Source organism: Acomys russatus, chromosome 32 (genome assembly GCF_903995435.1).
Source record: "Acomys russatus chromosome 32, mAcoRus1.1, whole genome shotgun sequence".
Lineage (NCBI taxonomy): Eukaryota > Metazoa > Chordata > Mammalia > Rodentia > Muridae > Acomys > Acomys russatus.
In genome coordinates, this window is record NC_067168.1 from 32434902 (window position 1) to 32458234 (window position 23333).

Below are 23333 nucleotides of genomic sequence, written 5' to 3' on the forward strand. Positions count from 1 at the left end.
TACAACTGGGCAAAGAAAAACAGATTCGGGATGAGGAATCGGAGGGAGGCTGCAGTGCGCGTACCTGGGCCCTGGATATGGATTTCTCTTCAAACACATCCCATAGTGACTGCAGGAACTCTGCATTCAGATGAGTCGGTCCACGAACAGTGACCTGAAGCAGACTGTCAAGCATCGCTTTCTGGTAGATTTGGAACTTGGCTGGGAACTCTTGGTCACTGTTCACCTTAAAGGCCAGGCTCACCTGTGCCTCTGCACCTGCCCCACAGCTCACCCCTCTGATGGAGGTAATGCCCTCTAAGATGTCTGGGAGGTGTGCTTCTAAGCGGGGATGCCCCTGGAACAAAGCCTGGCCCCGATGGTGAGTGGAAATGTCGAAGCCGACCACCACATCCACAAAGCAATCTGCAGACCAAAGAAATAAGGCCAGATTAACCATCAACAGGAACATGGGTGGAAGGCATGGCGAGGGGCAAGGATTCTGCCGTGCCCCAGAGATGGAGGCCAGGGGTGTCTAGTACCCAGACTATGTTAAAAAAAATGAAGGTACTGGCTATTCTGCCCATACAGAATGCCTTTTCTGACCCCTTTCCTATGTAACAAGTTCCAGGAGTTATCTGAGGGTCAAAACCATGCCTTAGGCTTGGAGCTAGCAGCTCTGTATGTGTGGGTAAATTTTTTTGCTTTTAATGATGACATATTCTGATGCATATGATCATAACCCGTTAAGCATTTGAACTGTCCTGGAGATCATTCACTTTCTAGCAGTCTTAAGTGCAAAGTTTTGCAAATGCCAGGTGGATAACGCAGATAAGTCAAGTGGCCAGGGAGTGAAGACCACCATCTGGAAAAGAGACCAAGGCCCCATGCCTGTCAACTGCCAGCACCAGAGGAGAGCTGGAAAATGGGGCCTCATGTAGTTCCATTTTTTTTTTAAAGAAATGCAAAGTCTTCAGTTTGTAAGCACTGCCAACTAATTGAACAAGTTACCCCAGCTGGACAGAATGAGCAAGTTGTGTGTTGGGTCCCCTCCGACTCTTGCCAGTTGCTCCTTCTCAGACTAGGGGGACAATGATTCGTGGGCACTGTAGCACTACTCCAGAGTTAGAGCTCTGGCTTTCTAATTCCAGACCCAGGGCACTTCCTTCCTGTGTCACTCGCCACCATACAAATACCCAAACATAGGGAGGCAGTAGCCTCCAGCATCATAGCTCTGGAGACACCAGTAGGGAGGACTACTGTCCAAGCACAAATTCCACACGGTGAGGAAGGCCTGCCGCCATGTTGTCTTCCCACCTCCCATCCCCAAAAGCACAGAAGCTGAGTTTCCCTGTGGCTACTGCCAGCTGCAGCTGAGTGGTGACTTCCCTGTGGGCATGTCATTATTCCACAGTTGGCTGACCTCACACCTTGCAAAGCTGATTCCTCCACTATATCTAAGAGGTCTTTGCAGCTACTTATATTTGTGGATTAAATAATCTATAAAGACAACTATAATTTTTACTATGTGACAACTATGTAGTTGTTGTTCTCAAAAACAAAAGAAAACACAACTAGAGAGATGGCTCAGTAATTAAGAGCATTTGTTGCTCTCACAGAGGACCCAGGTACCATTTCCAGCACCCACATGCTGACTCAGAACCATTTGTAACTCCAGTTCCCGGGGATCTGACACGCTCTTCTGACCTTTGTGGGTACTTCGGCCATAAGTTACACACCCACACATGCAGACAAGTTCCAGAGGATCCGGTTCCCTTTTCTAGACTCTAAGGTCACTGTATGTATGTGGTCCACAGATATACATGCAGGCAAAACACCCACAAACAAGAGTTTTTAAAAGTTAAAAAAAAATTTTAAGCCATTCTATACATACACATAAATGTACAACACACACACACACTGAGTCCTTTACTAGCACTAGTTTAACAATATTAAAACCATCAAAGTTTCAATAGTGAATGCTCATTGTCCTCACATAGATGAAGGACATTGTCCAAAAGACTTGCAATTACAGGAGATGGAGTTCCAGGTATGAAAGGAGCATAAACTCTGGACGGTAGTGAGGGGACAGGGGCGCCTACAGGACACAGCCCAACACTATCCCCTTATGCGTTGATCCTAATCCTGTCACTGAGGAAGGCTCACTAATTGCAAGCTTCCAGGGAGAGGCAGCCGTTGATGTCTCTCCTCGTCACACATTGCTCTGAGTGGATTCCACAGGGCCTAGCCCCTAACGCAACCTTGGGACATAGAGGTACAGGAAGCCGCCATCAAATAAAACCAAACATCAGTAAGATACTCACTGGCCTTCCCACAGCTCTGGCAGATTTCACGGACCATTCTTTTCTTCACTTCCACATTCTTTAGTTTATTAAAGTCTTGGAAAGTAATTATTTTCTCTGAATTGCCTGTGATGGGCAAAAGTTGCTCCTTATAAACATCTCCTATGCCCAAAGCCAGGACACAAATGCCAAGGTCTTTCAGGACTTTGGCTGCATCTGCCACATTGTAGCGGGGATAACCAGATGCGATGACAACCAAAGTTTGAGGAACACCAGCGTTTCTTCTCCCACCGACAGATGGATCAAACATGTATCTCACGTTCCTAAGAGCAAAGTCAATCCGTGGAAACCCCTTGCTTCTGGCTACAGCTTGGATCTGTGACTTCCATTGAGTCTTGTTCAGAGAGCTTTCCAACTCAATAATTTCCTGATACCGGCTCCCATATTGAGCCATCCCAACTTTCATTCTTCGAGATTGAATGTCAAAATTATCAATTAAGTCTGACAAGAAAGTTGTCATGGTAACAAACTCTGAATCAGACACCATGTCAGAGCCATCACAGAGGAAAATCACATCAGCTTCCTGAAGGCTACAGGCTGGAACAAAAGAGGAAAAAAAAGAATAACTTATTTTCCTGTAGCATCATTCTAAATTGTTCCTTTACTGGGATACTTAAATTGCTTTGCTAAATACTTAAATTGTTGTGCATTAGCAGCAAATTGAGATGAATTAACAGAAGAGAGACTCACTGATTGAACCTCGAAGAGAAGGGAAAAAAATAGCAGGAAAGGGTAAGATAATAGACATTTTTTCAAAGTGTAATTATATTTGCATGAGTTATTGGAAAAGATACTGCAGGCTATTCAGAAAGGAAGTAGGTAATTTGAATAGATTGAATATTCTCAGGAAGAGACGTTTCACAAGCCTGGAAGCCTCTGCAACGTCTGCAGATCAGAACAGTCTAGATAGCAATCTCTCTGCATATTATGGGAACCCCTGTTGTCACTGACGCTGCCCATTTACGCTTACCTCCAAAAGTATCATTTCTGAAACACTCTGGGCATGCAATAACATAGTAAATAGTCCTGGCCAGCTTATGACACATAGAAATGGAACTCAGAGTTGGGTAAATTTGTAAGGACACATAATTACTGTGAAAGAAGAAATGTATCTGGACTTCTGGAAACTTAAATAAACTCTGTTTTTCTACTGCAATTTTTTTATGTCATGACCTCAATATTAAAAGGGCGTGGGACAAATGTGTGTTGTTCATAAACAGAGTACAGGGCCATCTTCCTGAAGCTCAATGTGAAATATGATTAAAAAAAAAAAAAAAAAAAACAAGGGATAACTTTCTCCCAGGTCCAGCTAGGCTCCCTGGCTCAGATAGGGACAGCAGACAAGTCATCACAAATGGTGACCGCTGGTAGCCCAGTGTCTCACAATTCCTTGTAAAGCAGAGGGACAGACACAGAGCTGGGCTGTCCAGACAGGCCGTCAAGGAAGACAGAGCTTCCTGCAGTTAGTGGAGCCACCAGCTGTCAGCTCCTTAAGGCTCAGCCTCCTTACAGAGCTGCGGTGCCAATGACATGCTTTTCCCAGGGCAGTCCACACCCACTTCTCACCCCATCTATGCCATCTTAGAGTGATGCCAGGCAGCTGTCTTGGGAAGTGCTTGCTCTAGAGCTACCAGCTTCACTGGACAGGCATCATTGGCTGGCTTCTGCCTACCTTGCCCTCCTTCTTATTTCACGAGTGTGGCTCCTTAAAACATCATGTACCCCAAACTCCCACTCAGCATTCACTTCCAAAAGACAACATAGGAGATGAGAGAAAGTAGAAACCATATTACTAAGACAAGACCTGTCTTAGAGATATACTAGATTTGGTAGGAACCCAACAATGAATAAGAGGCCAAGGAACTCACAGTCTTTTGATTGATACAGATGAGAAAACAGCAAGATAGGCACTAAGTGCTAACACCAAGAGAAAGAGACAATGTCAGAGTCTGGGAGCATGGAGCATGCAAAAGCTTAAACCTGTGAGCTATATTAGATGCAGGCAAGCAATAGGCTGGGTGTTCCTAGTGGGTAGAACACTGTGCCCAGACATGCGGGGATATTTCAGAATAAAGAAGACATGAAAAGGGCAGGGGTACCAGATGAGATGGGAGAAGTGCAAAACAGCCGGATAGAGTTAGAACGCTTCCAAAACACTATAGACAGTGGTGTGACATAATCCAGCATGTATAAGACGCACCATACATTGTTGAGAACAACCTGCATGGCAACAGAACAGATGGGGTGATACATACACCCAGGTACACACACATGGATAGGTATATACCACACACCCAAAAGCTCAGACACCATTAGGGAACAAGGGGTGGAAAGATTGTTAGAGCCGGAGGTCGAAGAGGACCAGATAAGACAGTGTCCTCAGGACATGACAGGGCAGTAGCTGTGATTGCATCATGAATCTTGCATGGGATCAAGCAGCCAACATTCTATCATTGAGATGGGAGGGGATCATGAGTCTCCACCCCTAATGGAGGAGCTATTTGCAGTGGGTAGCTTCTGGGGGAGGTAGAGTCAGGTTGTTTGTTTGTTTAAGGATGTAGCTCCAATAGCTGGTCCCACATCTATGAGTATTTGGGCAACCCAAACTGGAAAAGAAGACCTGAAACTGGGGGGAGTGGAGAGATGAGGAGGGGGTAGAGGTCTGGGAGGAAAAAGAGTGGGTGTGACTATGTTCAAAGCACATCATAAAACAGTTCCCAAAGAACAAAACGTCAAGCAAGAGTCACAGCGGCTTACTCTCTTGTGAATTACTGCACAGAGTCTCCTGCAGAAGCGTGTAAGTCTCTCTCAGTTTGTCAAAATTGTCCACATGGATAGCGTTTTGTTTATTCCCTGCCATGGTCTCCAGTTCATCTCGGTTGGCTTTTCCCACGCCTACAGCAAAGATGGTGATGCCTCTGTCCCTCAGTTCTCGAGCCGTGTCGTTGAGTTTATCTCGGTCATGGGACTCGCCATCCGTGATGACAATCATCAGCTGCCCCACATTTTGCCTCAGGCGGCTGCCATGCTCCTCTGTGAACAGGATGTTGGAGTGCTGGAGAGCTTTGGCAGTGTAGGTGTTCCCTGAGGTGCTCCTGGGTCTCCTCAGGTGGTCAACAATGGCCGATTTGCTGGAGTACGTGTTAAGATAGAAAAGGATCTCGGGGTCGTTGGAGTATTTGAGAGCTCCAAACTGAACTCGGTCCCTGCCAACATCTGCCTTCCTCACCAAGTGGATGGTGAGGTTAATCATGCTTTCTTGCTGTTGTGGACCTATGCTGCCTGAATGATCCAGCACAAATACAATGTCTAAGACGTCGATCCTCTTACAATCTGAAAAAAATAAAATTAAAATAAACAACAGTCATTCACAAACTCCACCATGCATCCTATATACACTGAGGGAAAGCAGTCAACTTTTGCCAGGAGCATTTTAGATACATGACACCCGTTCCCCCATCACCCATGACTCGCTTAGTCACATGCACAGGTGTGTGCAGGTGGAGGCCAAAATTCAACCTCGGCTTTCATCCCTCAGAACACCGTCTACCTTGGTTCTGAAACAAGGTCCTTCACTGGCCCAGAGCTCACCAAGTAGGCTAGACTAGCTGGCCAACACACCCCAAGGCCCTGCCTGCCTCTACCTCTTCAGCACTGAGATTCCAGGCACATGTCAAAAGCTGGCTTTTTCAAATGGGTGCTGGGAATCCAACTTTGACCTTCATAGTTTTGTGGCAAGAACTTTGTCAATTGAGCATTCTCCCCAGGTCCCTGTCTCTCACGTCATTCTTCAAGGCGGTTGCTGTCATTTTACGGAGAAAGAAACCACAGCTCAGTGAAGGCCCAATCGCTAGAGCAGCATTCTAAAGGCACATGTACCCTTACGTAAGCGGCTTCAAGGCTGGGAAGGGGGCGGGGCTTGTACCACACCATTCTGTTCCGCTGCATCTGAGAACCAATGGTGCCTTCGCCAATCAGCTTTGAGCAGAAAAGCAACATCAGAAGCCAAGTCGAGGACAATAGGAAAGGGAGTCATGCTAGGCTTTGCAAAAACAGCCTGTTCTCTTGCCGGGGTCAGGATCTCGTTGTAGAGGATGGAGATCGTATCCCTCTCTCTCTGGCTCTGGCTGTCTTCAGTGCTCCCACTGCACCAACCTCCCCACCTGTATCACGGAACTCCCCGATTGTGTGTGCTCCATCCTGGCCTCCAGAACCCAAGCTCCGTGAAGGAATGGACTTAAGTAGGGGGGGAGGAGGGGCAGGAATGAGCGTTCTTGTCTCTGCTTCCCTGGTCCTAAGCCCTCTTGCACTTTCAAAGCCAACAGACCATTCTCTGGTGGTCTTCAAAGTCTAGACTCTGATGATGTCCCCCCCCCTTCATTGATAACCTAGGCATTTGTCCTCCAATGTCCCCTCTGTCCTTCACTTCCCGTCAGCCTGTTTTTACCTCCAGTCTGTACTTCAGCCAGCGAGGCTCTCAAATTTTCAAGTCCCAGACACTTGTAGTGAGCTAAGGCCGTCCCTGTGAATGCCTGGGGCAGTGGCTTTACCGAGACTTGGCACTTGGCGACTGGGCAGGATGTGAAAAGCCTTTATGGGTTGGTTACTAAACAAGACAGCTGAAGTTTCACTGTGTGCTCTAGACAGCACTCTCCCAACATAAGTTTTTATCAAAATGAAGAGTGTAAAGTTGAAATTCTGGGCCTTTTGTACATTTCTCAACACTAGCAAGAGCCTGGGCATCAGTGAGGAAGAGGCTGGGTTGTTACTGGACAGTCCTGAGAGAGCACTTGACCCTCAGTTTGCAGTGAGGTGTTTCTTGTTAATATTCTAAAAATTCTAAACATGTGTCATCGAAGGATGAAGCCTAATGAATGTTTCAGTGTTGCCAGGAGAACATACAACAAACTTCTGCTGTTTTCATTTGCTCTCTTAGCTCGTTCCAAAATGGATAACAGCTCATGACAGACTTTAGAATGTGCATCTTCAGCCCTCGTGCCAGTTGATAGCAAGTTCTAGCTCGAGAGAGGTTAAAGGGGATAGGATCTGGGCTTGGATGCAGCTCAGGTGTAGAGCTCCTGCCTCACATCTGTGAGGCCTGGGCTCAGTTCCCAGCACTGAAAGAAGGTATTGGCTCAAAATGATGATTGAGCAATACTTTTTAAAAGGCATTATGATTGATGAGATAAAAGTGGTAAGCTCAAGCAATCAGGGAGAAAGTCAAGTGATAAAAATTTCACAAGTCACAGTACATGAGCAGACAAATGCCTAGATGCCAGAAGTTTAGAAGAATGCAAGTCAATAGAAATGCACACTGCCTATTTCAAATATGACCAATGTTTTTGGTAGATGGGGAACTGTCTATGCTGCCATTTAATATAGCTAAAAGGAAGACACATTTATGCATTTGATTACATCCTGCCCTAGATAATTTTATAGATACATGAAATTGTGTGTGTGTGTGTGTGTGTAACAAAAAGTAGAGGTAAAAATAAATATTTAGGGAAACAAAAGGGATTAATGGGAGGGAATCAAGAAAGGAGGAGCAGAGAGGGTAATATGAGAGAATATGCTTAACACTATGTGTTTTTTTTTTTTAATAAATGCATTCTTTAAAAACAGAGATAAGGAAGCTGGAACGGTGGCTCAGATTGCTCGTTCAGGGGACTCAGGTTCAATTTCCAGCACCCACATGACAGCTCACAACCATCTGGAATTCCAGTTGCAGAAAATGCCCTTGTCTGACCTCTGTGGGCACCAAGTATATGTGGCACACAGACACACATGCAGGCAAAAGAGCCTCAGATGTACAAAAGTATAGATTAAGACCCAAAACATAAAACACTGACATCTTGAAAGTGGCTGAGACCAGAGTGTAACCCTCTTAGTGCATGTTCGGTCAGCATCTCACTTCCTGGAGTCTTGAAGGGAGATGGGGGTAGGCGGGGTGAGGGGTGGGGTGGGGGGACACTTACCATGCAGGGCACACACACGAAATATGAGTTTACTCTCTATGGCCTTCAGATGATCAAAGTTCTCGACATGGAAAACTAGGCTGCCATCCCCACTGATCTCCTCCAGCTCGGTCCTATTGGCACCATACACGCCTACAGAGAAGATGGTGACACCTTTGTTCCTGAGAGCCATGGCAGGACCCGCCACTTCATCCTGGGCTTTGCCATCTGTGAGGAGGATGAGAAACTTTCTGACCTGGGGGCGGCCCCCTTTGGAAAGGTCAAAGTATTCATTTACAAAAGTTAGTGCACTTCCGGTCAAGGTATTTCTATTGATGGGTGCCATGCCGTCTATTGCAGCATAAATCTCTCCGTGTGTGGCGTATTTATTCAGCTGGAATTCCTCCCTATTATAATCGCTGAACTGAACAACACCGACTTGGGTTCCTTGGACACCAATTTGCATCTTCTCCACCAGGTTTTTCATGAAAGTTTTCATTGTCTCAAAATTTGCATGCCCTATGCTTCCAGAACTGTCCACCAAAAACATGATGTCCACCTTCATGTCTTCACAGCCTGTGTGGTAGGAAAAGATCAGAAATCGGCGTGACCCTCAGACGCGAGAAAGCAGTAAGCAATAACAAATGTACTTATGAGAAAATGCTCAAAATCAGCTCAGGGAATTGCCTGAATTGTTTATTTTGAAATGTTTATTTGGTAGAAGAAGCCTGACAAGAACCCAGCATCAGAAATTCATAAGAGAGCAACAAGCAACCACGTTCTGTTACCGTGAGCTTGAAGAGCTTCTTCAGAGTGCGGTAGCCCACCACACAGACGCACTGTCCGTTCCCTCAGCACCGGCCCTGAGGTGTGTTCCTATTCTCTGGTCCCTCAGGCTTAGGCTCCTTGGCAAACCTAAGTTCCATTCACTATTTCGGATTCCTTTCCTATTCTGTGACTAGATACACGAACTACATACGTGCAAGTCTCCTCACAGGAGCCTAGAACTCTCCCTCTAACGAAGCCTCTAAAGTGCACTTTGAAGGTGCTTCCTCGGGCCCTCCTTTTGCTGGAAACGCTGGGAACTATTCCTTCCCATCATCCTGCTTATGGACCCTAACTGTATATGACAACTGCATCACTGTTGGCAACAGGGGACTGAGGAACGTGAATCCATGGTGTAGCATTCTGCCCTCAGCACCACTCGCTTGCTTGTTTGCTTTTCTTCCCAGTGGCTCAGAAAGAAGAAGAAGAAGAAGGAGGAGGAGGAGGAGGAGGAGGAGAAAAAGAAGACATATTTTGCATCCTTGTCCTGTACTCTTCAGTGAAAACAGCCACCTTCTGCAACACTCGATTTTGTTGGGAGTTTGTTTGCTTTTTGTTTCTTCTTTGCAGGACTAAGGCTCAAACGCAGGGCTCATCCGCTCTAGACAAGTGTTCTATCGCTGAGCTACCTTCCCACCCACAGCGACTGTTATGCATCCCTCCCTGTGTTTTCTTGCATTTCCCTTACCTTTTTCAGAGCAGATGCTGTGAACAATTTCATTTTTTATGTTCTTTAGAGAATCAAAATTCTGCCCAAAGTTAACCCTTTCGTCTTCCCCAGCGATTTGTTGCAGCTGTGTTTTGTTCGCCTCGCCAATCCCAACTGCGTGAATGGTGACACGTTCGGCCCTCAGCCTGTTGGCAGGTTCTAGGACGCTGTCTTCCGACTTCCCATCAGTCAGTACAATGAGGTAACAGGGAGCGTCATCTGTCCTCTCTGACTTCCCCTTCTTTATTATCGGCCATATGAAATCCAGGGCTTCCCCCGTCAATGTATGACCTTTGAGTTGCTTGATGTTAAAAATAGCCTTCTTCAAGTCAATGCCATCCACGTAGCGAGAGATGGGAAACTCCACTTCAATCTTATCTGAATACTGCACGACTCCAACTCGGACTTTGTGGGGACCAATGGGGAACATGTCTATCACAGATGACATAAATATCTGGATTTGCTCGAACTCTTTCTTTTTTATGCTGCTCGAGCCATCGATGAGGAAATAGATATCAGCCTCCTTGGTATCCACACAGCCTGAAAAGGAAACACACACAGAACGTGGGCAGTGCATTCTCTGTCAAGCAAGGAACATCTTGACGGAACTTTGTCTCAGGCTTTGTGAGGGAACGTGAGCTTGGTCAGGATCTAAAGAACAGGGCCTCAGAACCAGGCAGTGATGGCACACACCTTTAATCCCAACACTCAGGAGGCAGAGGCATTGCAGCTCTCTGAGTTCAAGGCCAGCCTTGTCTACAGAGTGAGTTCCAAGACAGCTAGGGCTAGGCAGAGAAACTGCCTCGAAAACAAAACAAAACAAAAACAAAAACAAACAAACAAAAAACAAAAACAAACAGGAAGAAAGGAACATTAAAAAGGAAAGGAAAAGAAAATATGGCCTCTGGGTTGGAGCCTGAACCTTTCTGTCCATTTTAACCTTTGATTGGTATCACTTGATCTTGGGAAAACATGAAGCACAGCAAGGCACAGCGGTTTGTCTAAGATCACACAGCCAGGAAATGAAGAGTAATAACTAGACTCCCCAGGGCCTCCAGGCTGTAAGTAAAATCAAATTTACTAACTTTGACAGCGGCCCCTTTAGAGTCTATGTCTTATTGGCTTCTTTGGAAACCGCTTGAGGTCAGAACCATCCATTCTGGGTGCTTTTGTTTTGCTTTGTTTTGAGACAGAGTCTTTACGTAGCCCAGGCTGGCCCTGAGCTCCTGATGATCCTCCTGCCTCTGCCACCCAGAGGTATGAGTGTTTTGTCTTCATGCGTACCTGTGCACCATATGTGTGTGAAGCCTGCGGAGACCAGAAAGGAGCATCAGATTCTCTGGCACTGGAGTTACAGGTGGCTCAAGCTCTCATGTGGGTACCGGGAATCAAACCTGGGTCCTCTAGAAGAGCAGCTAGTGATTGCAATGGCTGAGCCCTCTCTCAAGGCCCAGACTTTCTATTCCTTAAATGTACCCTAGGGCCTTTGCACTAGTCTTCTACCCATGAGATATCTATCATCACAGATAGGCCAAGTCAAAGGTCAATATAGAAAATATACTTTCCCTCCAGCTGACAGCTATACCCTCCCCCCTCTGGTTTTTCAAGAAAGGATTTCTCTGTGTGGCCCTGACTATCCTGAAACCTGTGTCTGCTTCTCAGGTGCTGGGATTAAAGACACATACCACCATACTTCATTATGGCATTTTCCAGAATTGATTTCTTCATGAGTCCGCTTACCTGTTTCCTACCACAAACTGTATCACCTTCAGGCAAGCAGAGATTTGCCTAAGCCTTGTTTCTACCTCCTAGGCCTGGCACGTCACAGAAATTCAATTATTTCAAACAAAAGACCCCTCTTTTTTTTCTCTCTCATGTTGCTCACACTAGCGTGGAACTATCTATGTAGCCGAGGATGACCCTGAGCTCCTTACGCCCCTACTCCACTTCCCAAGTGTTGTGATTACAGGTTTTTGCCACCAGGCCCAGCTAATTTTAACTTTCATAACAGCTAATAACTTCTGTCATCCATGGGAAATGGGTAGCACATTTTCAAACTATAAGTTTCATATGCTGTTATCTAGTTAAGTAAATAATCCAGTCTTTTAAACACAGAGCAATTTAGCCATTTTAGAATTCTCTTTGTTGGCAGCCTGGGGGTAACTAATGATTCCTAACACAACTGTAGGCTTTGGGCAACAATTCCTTTTTTTTTTTTTTTTTTTTTTTTTTTTTTAAATTCTGAAAATAAGTCTAATCCAGAGAATTAAAACTATGAAACCAATACACAAATTTTTTGAGGCTGAGATAACAATTACCTGCAAAGCACAGGTTGGTCTGGGCTTGCAAACCTTGAGAGTAAGCAGAATGACCTGACGCATAACCGAATAATGAGCTCAGGTTTCTTTCCACAGAAGAAAGGCAGGAAGGATGCAGTTGCCAGTGATGATAAGGAGGGGGAGTGGATCATAGCAGATCACAGTGATCCCCCACCTCTGCCCTCTCACATTTAGGCATCACTAGTAGCTAGTCACTGTTGCTCTTACTACACAAACTCAGAGCCCAGCCAGTAAAGCACTGCTGTGTAAGTGCAAGGGCCTGCCTCTGATCCTCAGCATCCACATTAAGGGAGGGGACGAGGGCAGCACGCCTGTAATCCCAGTGCTGGGGAAGTCGAGCAGGGAGATCTCTAGGGCTTGTTAGCCAGCCAGGCCAACTGAATCTGAGAGCTCTAGGTACGGTGAGAGACCCAAACTCAAAAACTAAGATGGAAAACAACAGAAGAAGACCCTGACGCTGACCTCTTGTCTCTACACGCAGGTGTGCATGGACATGTATGCACACAGGAACATGTACAAACACAAAAAACACCCACTAACTTAAAAATGCTTTAAAATTAAACATAATTAGGGTCAGCAAAATTGTTCAGTGGAAAGAAAACAAGCCGTGCCTGTGCAAGTGTGACACCCTGAATCCAATCCACAGAAGCCACAATGGAAGGCGAGAACTGACTCAAGTGTTGTCCTCCAACCTCTATACATGTGCCACAGCTCACAAACACCTCCTACACACGCAGTAAATACATTTTTAGTTAAATAAGATCAAAAGTCATCACATTTACAACCCTTGGACAGCAGCTACAGTACATGCCCACCACTTGACTAGACAGAGATGAATATGTCCCTTTGGCATAAAGCCTCGCAGTTCCGTCAAATATAGAGACAAATAGAGCTAACGGTATGTAAACTTGGCTTTTAAAATTGAAATGTTCATTTTCAACTGGGTGCCACTAGACCTGCCAGTGGCAAAACCAACTTTTCTTGTGTAACGCCGCACCCCTGACAGTCTATTTCAGTTTAGTTTCTATCTTATCGTGTCTAGGAAGAGAAAGTGTTCTGGTGAGAGGACATGGACAGCCAATCCCATGGACACTGGAAACTCTCATTGTTACTGCATCTTGAGTTTGGAAAAGGTAAGTGACCTTCAATTTATTAATGTTCTAGTAAACAAATTAGCAGAAACAGAGACAAAGAGACAGTATTAAAACACAAGCCAAGCCCAAGGTTACCTGAAGTGGGACTATGTATAATTTTTTCTTCTACATGTCCATCCACACTATAAAATATAAAATGTTTTATTCATAATGTGTATGGCTTTATTACATCTTAAAAGAGTATGACTTGCACAATATAAAATCAATTCATTGTAGGTATATTGCTCAATGGATTTTGGCATATTTATACCTACGCAACATTACTCAAATTCAGTTTTTTAAAATATACTCACAACTCTTAAAAGTCCCCTGACTATATTTTTCTCAAGGCCCACTCCTGCCCTGACCCTAGGCAACCATTACCATTAGCCATGTAATAACAAGAGTCTTTTAGACTTACCAGTTTTATCAAGCTCCACTTGTTCTGCATGGGTAGAAACTTGGGTCCAGATTTCATTGTGGATCTTTTTTAAGAAGTTCCCACTGTATGATTCCAAGTTTCTATAGGAGCTGTGTGTGGAAATGCTCTGCTTGGGAGGGTACGACACTATGTCTTCTAACTGTGTGCTGTTGGCTCCCTGGATGCTCAGCGCAAACATGGTTACACCCTCCAAGCGCAGGTTCAGCGCAGCATCCCGCACAGCGTCATCTGATGGTCTGTGGGTGACCAGCACAGCAATCTGAGGGACCCCCTGTGCCTTTCTGCTGCCACTGGACTCTGTGAAGCCTTCTCTCCTCATCTGCTCAATGGCGGCCCCGATGTTAGACGCCCCAGTCCGGAGGGCAAGCTTCTGAATTTGCTGCTGGAATTCTGACTGGTTGGTGCTTGCCATCAGGGAAGAGATAGTCTGAGCCCTGTCACTGTAGCTCATCAGTCCAAGTCGCATGCAATTGTCCTTCACATCCACAGAGCTGGTGACGTTCTCCAGGAAGTTCTGTAGGTCCCTCAAGTTTTGTGTGGTCCCTACTGACTCATCTACCAAGAAGATAACATCAGCAAGGGAGTCTTTCTTACAGGACACAGGAACAGGAACTATGGAGATAGAAAAGTTGAGAGGTTAGGAAAAACCACTGGCCCAGAGTAAGGAGGACGTCAAGGATTGCTAAGTCCCTAATAGAAACGGATGGAGTCACCACAGACCCAGATGAAACTGCATGCTGCTGGGAAACAAAACACCAAAATTCTGAATAAGTCTGGCAAGGCCATTGAATTCAGATGCTCTGTGTGTACTTTCTTCTATATGAAGCAATTTTCCTGCTACATGCTTACAGCTACCACTGCCACAGTCACCAGTGTGGTCACCATCATGACCAACGCATGAAACTCAGCTTCATTACCAGTGTTACCACCACGACCAGGAATGACCACCTCCACCATGGTCACCTCACCCACCTTTCACCAGCACTGTGACCATCATGGCTGCCACCACCTTCATTGCTACTACTCTCACAGGCATGTGTTGGCAGGCATACTTCTGACCTCAACAAGCTCATACTCCATAGCCAAATTCTACTCTTTCAAGTAGTGACGACTGCTACAAAGCAGGTGGCTTAACTGGCTCTCCTGGTGGTGCAGTTGGGGGAAGAGACTTTAACCTCTATGAGACAGGAAGTTAGTTCAGGCCTCTCTGAAAGGATCACATTTGGATGGAATGCGAAGGTAGGCCTCAATTGTAGGAAGTTTGGAAGAAAGAGTAATTTCGGGGGGAAAGGAGAGCAAAAAGTGGGCACAAACAAGAAATACGTAAGTGGCTAGAGCCAGTGGATGAAAGGAAACACAGTGATGAGGTAAGAGGGAAGCAGGCCCAGACCACCTGGGAGTCACATGAGCCATTTTAAATTTCTTAAGCATCACTCCAGGCACTGAAGGGAACCATGCACTCAGGAGATACAACAAACAACCACTCTGGTCCAGGAATGAGACAGGAAGATGACAGCAGTAAGACAGAGCAACAAGACCAGCTCTGACACACGACAAGAGGCAGCAGAAAAACTTAATGATTGGACACAAAAGAAGAAACAAGGGAAACTGCTGGGTCAGGGGCTCGCCTATCCAAATGGGTGCTGGCAGTGTGTCCTTCCAAGATGGCGGGAAGAGCGAGTTATAGGTCGGATCCAAGAGCACCTCCGTCTCAGACATGCTAGAGCTCACGTAGCATTGAGCACCCAAGAGGAGACATCACATGAGCAGCTGTTTACAAGAATCCAGAGTCTAAGGTAAAGGACACCATATTCGAGGCAAGCACATGCTCCAAACACGGATGGGTCAATCGTGCCCGTGCAAAGCGGAGCCGAAAGTCAGGGTTAATCTTGCCTGGAGCTGTGCTTTAGCTTCTCTGGCCCCAGGTGACAGGAAACGTGGCTTGCTTATCTCTACCCTTCTAATGCTGGACACCTGGTTGTGAGAACAAGAATATCTGTAGAGAATTAATTAAAATCAATCCTCACAAACCTCACTTGGAATCCCACACCACTGACTAAGCCAAACGCCCAGCGAGACCTACTCAAGCCAGCAGTTATTTGCCAACAGTTGTTACGAGCAACAGCAATAAACAAACGTCATGCAAATCACATCACCCTTGTTAGCAGATAAGCACTTTACAGGGAAGGGAACAGAAGCCCACAGATTAAGCAAAACACCCAGTGTGGGAGGACTGACGGGCTGACCAACTCAGATACCTCCCAGGCCGGGATCCAGGGCTTTGAGTTGACCCACGCCAACATCTACCCCATCTATGAACTGCTAGAGCACATGAAAGGGCCTGTCCTGCAGATCCAAAGCTGCAGCTTCCACAACAAAACGTTTTCTATGCTTTGTTTTGTTTAATTTTTATGTTTGTTTGTTTTCTTTGTAGGGGAGGTTGCAAGGGTGAAGGATAGATGGGAAGGGATGGGGAGGTGCAAAGGATCAGAGTGCGTGGTGTGAGGCTCACAGAAAATCAGTAAAAAGTTAAAAGGAAGGGGGAGGAGGAAGAGGGAGAAGAGGAAGAGGTGGAGAAGAAGAAGAGGAAGAGGGAAAAGAGGAGGAGGAGGAGGAGGAGGAGGAGGAGGAGGAGGAGGAGAAGAAGAAGAAGAAGAAGAAGAAGAAGAAGAAGAAGAAGAAGAAGAAGAAGAAGAAGAAGAAGAAGAAGAAACTACCCACAGTCCTAAGCAGTCAGGCGGTAATTTTAAAACACTGATGACACAGCCTTGCTTTCACTTCCAGAACGCAAGACGCCCTCTAAACAGTGCCCTGCCTTGTGCTACAAGAGGGAGTAAGAGAAGTGTGATCGATACATGAGGCCCCTTAGGAAGGTGACAGAGCTCCATTGCTCCAGCGAGACAAGACTAAGATACCTAAAGACTCTGAGAGCAGCCAATGAAATCCACTAAGCCGAGGACTCCCACTGTACTCCAGAGGCATGGCCAGGCTTCTCACCCTCACAGCATTCTTACTGCACCTTGCCCAGAGCTGTACCAGGACTGTGTGTGCAGCCTCCTGTTTCCTGTTCCTTGTTTCTTACGGATGTTTTCTAAGCCCAGCTCCCCGGTGGCTATTGGACTCAAGAGTTCTACTTTGAAGTCATCATAGAAAACTCACATATAAGCAGGGCATCCTTCAATAAGAAGGTGGGAGCTAGTGTGGCATTAGCGTTACTTCTTTGGACCAAGAGAATCAAGAACCAAAGCAAATGGGGAGATAGTCCAGTGTGTTTCACTATGAAGTTCCAGGGCTTCCCGGGAGCTGAGGGGAAGGCAGTCCAGGCACCAGCTGGGTGGAAGCCGGAAGGTAACAGATAGCTTCTGGGATGGAATCAGAACTTGCCTAAGGACATGCTGGGTGGCTGGAGTCATAACCCCTCACTGAGGACACGCTTGGATAGCTGGGATAAACAGCCATCCTGAGAGTCTGATGGGGTCTTAGAGAAAGGAGAAGTCCCATGAGATGTGCTCAGGGGTCCTTGGGAAGGGAAATGGGAAAAATTCACATAGGAGGGGTCACAGCTGAAGTCTTAAGTTATGTGAGTGAGGGAGTTACTGAGCCAATTCAATTTGAGCTGCTTCCAACTGCTCTCATTTTTACCCATAAGCTTCAATAAATATTATCGGTATCTCTTCAGTTTAAAGATAAATTCTACTGGGAGAGGCATCATTACTACAGAGTCTGCCTAAAAGCACTACTGATGCACTGTAAAAAAAAAAAAAAAAAGATATATATATCCTAATATTAAACATATGAAAATGTGAAATGTTTAGTTATGGATGTAAACGCTATCACCATAGAATGACTGGCTAGGTGGCTGAAGCAGTAACAAGTGCCTCCAGTCTGGAGCAGGCACTGGTCCTCATTAGAGATGGGCCCAAAAGAAATAGTGCAGGGAGGGCTCTGCTGCCCAAGACTGAGGCCCACCATGTGCTGACAAGACAAGTCACCCCTGTACTGCCCATGTGACAGAAGCATGACCATGTGCCCACAAGCCTCGTCCCCATCCCCACTGGGCGTTGTGATATGCTAGTTGACTGGCACTTATTGAATTACAGCCCATAGCCTCACATTGCCAGGAAGGAAAAGGAACCACCCCAATGGGTTTCTGAAGTCTACAGCAGTCAGACTTTCATTTACTCACTATAAGGAATAGAGCACCAGCTCACTGTCTAGTCTCAAAGAAGACAGAAGCACAAGCTGCATATTCTGCCCTTATGGCACTCCCGACTTCATGGTGCAGGATGGGGCCACACAGAAATGGAAATTTATGGGACATGCTGTGGTCATAAGGTGAGCCCAAGGAATTCTGGGACCCAAAAATAAAAGCATCCCAAGAGAGGACGAATACAGGGTTGAGATTTAAATGACAGAGCTCTTCCGCCAAAAGGAAGCAAAGGAAGACAAAAAGATTGGTGTGGGAGAAATAGCACAGGCAGAGGCAAAGCAAAGGTCGGTGTGTGGAAATACACCAGCTGTGTTGAGACCAGACAATGAGAGCTGCCGTGGGTCAGGGAGGGCAGGTACGGTGCCCGTGGCAGTTGGCCTCCTCTTCAAGGGCTTCCTACCTGTCTGATCAGCATTGGTCGCAGCTGTGGTTCTCACTGCAGGTGTGGTTGGGACTATAGGTGTGACCAGGGCCACAGTTGTTCCTTCCCTGTGTTTCGTTACATCCTTGATGATCTGCGTCATGTTCGGGGCAAACACGCTGAGGTCCCTGACGGTCCTGAGGTTGAAATGGAACTGGGCTGTGGCCATGGCCTTCAGGTTTTCCTCAGAGGCCTTCTGCACCCCCACAGAGATGATTTTCACCCCAGCCTCCCGCAGAGCCTTCGAGGCTCCTTCCACGTCATCCTCGGACTCCGCTGAAGCCAGCACCACCAGGATTGGGGGGAACTGTTTCTTGTCTCTTCCGTTTGTGGGAGCTGAGAAATAGGTCCTGTGAGCCTCCTGCAGGGCGTTCCCTATCTTCAGGGACCCACCGGTGAACGCAAAATTCCTCTTCAGGTGGTTCAGCATGGGGTTTCTGCTCTTGAAGGTGCCCAGCTGGAACTCACTGTGGAGATCGTCGCTGTACTGGGCCAGGGCCACCCGGTACTTGTTGGCCTCTATGGGGAGGCTGCTGATCATCTTGTTGAGAAAAGTTCTCACAAATGGGAAGGACTTAATGCCCAGGTGATCAGAGCTGTCCACCAGAAACACCACATCTGCATACTCGGGACCTGGCCCTGCACAATAACAAAACAGCAAGCAAATACACAATTTTATCCCCGCCATCACAGTTTAGACCTCAGTACTCACTTAAGACTATCTCCTTGTGTTAAAGCTTTATCATAATTCCAAAGATGGTATTTCCTGGAAGTCAAACAGAAGAAAACCACTTCTTTTGCCTGACATGTCGGGGGGGGGGGGGGGGATGTTAGTAAAGTTAACCAGTGGATTTTTCTTTCTCAAATCTATTTCTGAAGGTAATTGACTTTCTCCTTTTTATTTCTGGAGCCCAAAATTATTGTACTACAAAATCAATGACGTGGCAGCATTCCAGAAGGTCCCACTGCAGTTTGAGGACTACCTATTTTTGGAAACACGGTAGAATAAGCAGTTGCCTTGGGCTGGAGCACTTGGGAGCAGACTGAAGGAAGATTTTAAATGCATGGAATCTTCTGAGGACCAAGGAACAGGAGAATCAGGGTCTGACATGGGCATGAAGCAAAGAGAGGTCACCACTGCATCACCAGGTCTGGTCTGAAAGGGGCTGACCCACAAGTCGCCATAGCTATTTCATACAAAGGCAAAGGGGCCAGGGTTTTAACTCCCCTATGAGTCCACCATGGGCTATATAGGCCATCCCCAAGAATTGGATAAAGGAAAGGACTATAGGTATGGCTTCTTTGGTAAAGGGCTCTAGGATGGCCATAGGCTGTGGTACATCTGCATCTTTTGCTGTGCTGAGGCTCAAAAACCTTAAGGTCTTGAACCACTGAGTGTGTTCATACTGGGGTTTCTCAGCGTGCATACTTCATATTGTAAAAGAAAAGGGGCCAACGGTTTAGTCACAAACACACTTAGACTGTGTTTTCTGTGTGGGATTCTTTGTCTTCTACCTACTAAAGATGGAGAATACATATATTTTTTAAAACATATGTTAATGAGAGAGACAGATGGATAGGTTGAACCTTTATATATGCCTCTGACAAATTCAAATGACTACTCTGCACTATGATGGCCTTGTAATGATCCTTGCCTAGACCAATGACTCCTTTCATGCCAACATCACACAAGCCAAAGTGAATTGAGAACAGGGAATCTTTTTTTTTTTTTTTTGGAGACAGGGTTTCTCTGTGTAGCCTTGGCTGTCCTGGACTCACTCTGTAGACCAGGCTGGCCTCGAACTCACAGCGATCCACCTGCCTCTCCCTCCCAAGTGCTTGGATTAAAGGTGTGTACTACCACACCTGGCCCGAGAACAGGGAATCTTAACTGAGAAAATGCCCCAGCAGACTGGCCTATGGACAAGCCTGTGAGACATTCTCCTGACCAATGACTGATGTGGGAGGGCCCAGCTCAGTGTTGGCAGTGTCACGCTCAGGCTGGGGGTCCTCGATGCTATTTAAAAAAAAAAAGCAGGCAGGCCATGGGAAAGCCCTAAGCAGCTCTATTCCATGTCCTCTGCATCAGCTCCTGTGTTCAGGTTCCTGCCCTATGTCCCTTCCCTGGTTTCCCTCAGTGACACACTGTGCTGTGGAACTAACTGTGTGTCCCTTCCCTGGTTTCCCTCAGTGACACACTGTGCTATGGAGCTAACTGTAAGATTAAATAGAACCTTTTCTCCCCAAGGTGATGTTGGCCACTGGGGTTTCACCACAGGAATTAAAACCCTAACAAAGACACCTAGAAATTATGGGATAATGAAGGAATAGAGTGAGTTAAAATTTTACTTCTGAAACAGTTTAGTATGCTGAGTTCTGCCCTTCTTCTTAGGAAGGCAAATGCTTACAGGAAACTTCTATACGAAATGATTACCAGCGCTATCTGCTCACTCCACAGTTCTGGCTTGCAGAGGAAGAAATGTTTTAACTTCTACCTGTGGTGTTGGTTCTAGTGATCATTGTAACTATTACAGAAATTCCCCTTGGTGGAGACGGAACTCAAAGACCACCCTCCGGTGCTCACATCACCAGGGATTTCAACACTGCTACCCAACCTATAAAAGCGGTGAGACAGTGTGAGCTGCAGCTGGACTTGACAAAGCATTGCCGTGGGTGGTCTACACCTGTCAAATAAAGCTGCGTTTTCCCGCTCTCCTCCAAGAGCCTGCTGATTGTCTGCTGGTCAGCATTTCTGCAACATTTCTAAAGACAAGGCTCAAACTGATCTATTTTCAAGCAGATTTACTGAATTACCAGAGATATGAGATGTTGAGAATTATGCAAATCAATGAATAAAGATTTTTCTAGCCAGGGATATATAACATGATTTTTTTCCCATAGCTTTTCCACCTTTAAAAGATGAAGTCTGTTGAGTGTTATGTTCTATGGCTACCATTAAGTGTTGAGTACTTTGATTTGTTAGTAAATGAAGCATCCCTTTTCATTAAAGTTTGGCAAAACATAAAAATACTTATTTTTCCCAAATAACAATAAGGAAAAAATATATTCATACCTGGGCTCTGCTCTGCCAGTGTTTCAGTCCACAGGATTAGGACAAATGCAGCTAGCTGCAGCTTCATTCTGTTAATGGGAGGTTCTTACTTTTATTCTGAAAAAAAAATACAATATGAATTATATGTAACATTGACTGTGAGGAACTCCTTATAGGATGGCGTACTGACAAGAAGTGCTTAACAAAAACCAAGGGTATTTGTGCAGCATCCGTCAAGCGTGTGGAAATTTGCTAAACACAGGTGTTGCTGTGCGTTGGCCCAGAATGTGGCTGAGTGTGGTGGCACATGCCTGTAATCCCATAATTTAGGAGGGGAAGACAGGTGTATCCAGTGTTCAAGTTCATCCTCAGCTGCAAAATGATTTCAAAGCCAGCTCCATTCTAGGAAGTACAAATGGTATTTTATCACAGTGTTGACTTGCATTTGCCTATGAAAACTGATTATATCTTTTCACATCCATATTGGGCATTTACATATCTTCCTTGCAGAAACATTTATACGGTGCTCACTTTTAAGACAGATTTTATTGCTGTGTGACAGTAATTGCTTATATCCTGATACCAGACACTTGGCAGATGAAAAATGACTTGCAAAGAGACTCCTACCATGAATTTTATTTTCACCTTCTTACGTCATACTTTAAGACAAGTGATTTCAAATTTTATAAAGCCCAGCTTGTCTGGGTTTTATTTTTGTTGCTTATACTTTTAAGGTTTGTTTTTATTTTATGTGTATAGGTGGTTTTTCTGTACACATTTCTGTGCACCACATACAAGTACCTCAGAGACCAGAAAAGGGTGCTGCATCCCCAGAACTGGAGTTGTGGGTGGTTGTGAGGTACCATTTGGGTACTATGAATTGAGCCCTGAGCCATCTCTCCAGCCTCATTGCTTACGCACTTAGCGTGGTGTCCAATGCCCATTGTCCACTCGTCTGTGATGAAGAAGTGTCCCCGATTCTTTCTCCTAAGTAGATTAGAGCATTGCCCCCTTGCTGCTGTAACACTAAAAGGGCTTCTTTCCGGGGGTCTGATACTTTCCAACTCATGGGTCTTCACTATTAGGAGAGCAGGCTGAAATGGAAACACAGAAGGGAGATGCTAGCGGCATTGGCAGCCAAGCAATCCAGGTGGCAAAAGCAGCAGCAGTGGAGGTGACAGCAACTGCAGTAACAACAGCAGCTGTGAAGCCGCAGAGGATGCTGGGGATGGGGGGGGGGGGGGGGGGGGGGGGGGGGGAGCGGGCAACAGAGAAGAGAGGTGCCCAAGAGGCAGTCAGGAATGGGGAGTGAGAGAGGATAGAAAGCTTAGGCTGAAGAAAGGCCTGGAAAAGAGAATGGGAGAACGGCGGTTAAAGTCTCAGAGAGCTGTCTGGGGACCTGTCACTTTGGCTTCTAAAGCATGGAGCTATAAGGCCCTGGACTTCAGAGTTTGGAGTTAAGAGCCTCTGAGTCACCAATCCAACCTAGGCGCTCAAACCAACCTTGTCAGCAATGAAAGAGGATGAACTTCCAAACTATAAGGAGCCCAGCCGATTAGCTATAGGGAGTCTCAGCACTTAGGGGGTGGGTTAAGCACATATGTTTCTAAGAACCTCACCTGCATCCCCACTAAAATTCTATGGTTCTTTAATGCTATGTTGGAAAGAATTTAGTGGTGTAAACAAATTATATTTTAGGCATTTTAATCTCTTTCTGGAGAAGACAGAACCTACACCAGACTCACAGAAGTGCCACATTTGAATAGCCTCCAAGAGAGCCAGCTCAATCCTCAAGTTTTCCAACTCTGAGAGGCTGATGGGAATTCAAACTAGCGTCTGGGCGGAGAGAACCCCGAGTCACTTGAGGGAGGATAGTTACACTGCACATCTGGGGGGACCAGTCCAC

At 46.0% G+C, this 23333-nt stretch overlaps 1 protein-coding gene across 1 annotated transcript in view; it reads right to left on the reverse strand.

Annotated features, from left to right (window-relative positions):
- Nucleotides 1–23333, reverse strand: part of Col6a5 (collagen type VI alpha 5 chain) — a 98503-nt gene that overhangs the window by 69415 nt on the left and 5755 nt on the right. Inside the window, exons 2-9 of the mRNA XM_051140382.1 lie at nucleotides 21449–21544; nucleotides 18355–19014; nucleotides 13724–14356; nucleotides 9810–10370; nucleotides 8318–8872; nucleotides 5100–5675; nucleotides 2304–2879; nucleotides 65–405 (exon numbers count right to left, since the gene is read on the reverse strand). Of these exons, the coding sequence (XP_050996339.1) occupies nucleotides 65–405; nucleotides 2304–2879; nucleotides 5100–5675; nucleotides 8318–8872; nucleotides 9810–10370; nucleotides 13724–14356; nucleotides 18355–19014; nucleotides 21449–21515 (3969 nt within the window). The 5' untranslated portion in view covers nucleotides 21516–21544. The remainder of the gene's footprint in view (nucleotides 1–64; nucleotides 406–2303; nucleotides 2880–5099; nucleotides 5676–8317; nucleotides 8873–9809; nucleotides 10371–13723; nucleotides 14357–18354; nucleotides 19015–21448; nucleotides 21545–23333) is intronic.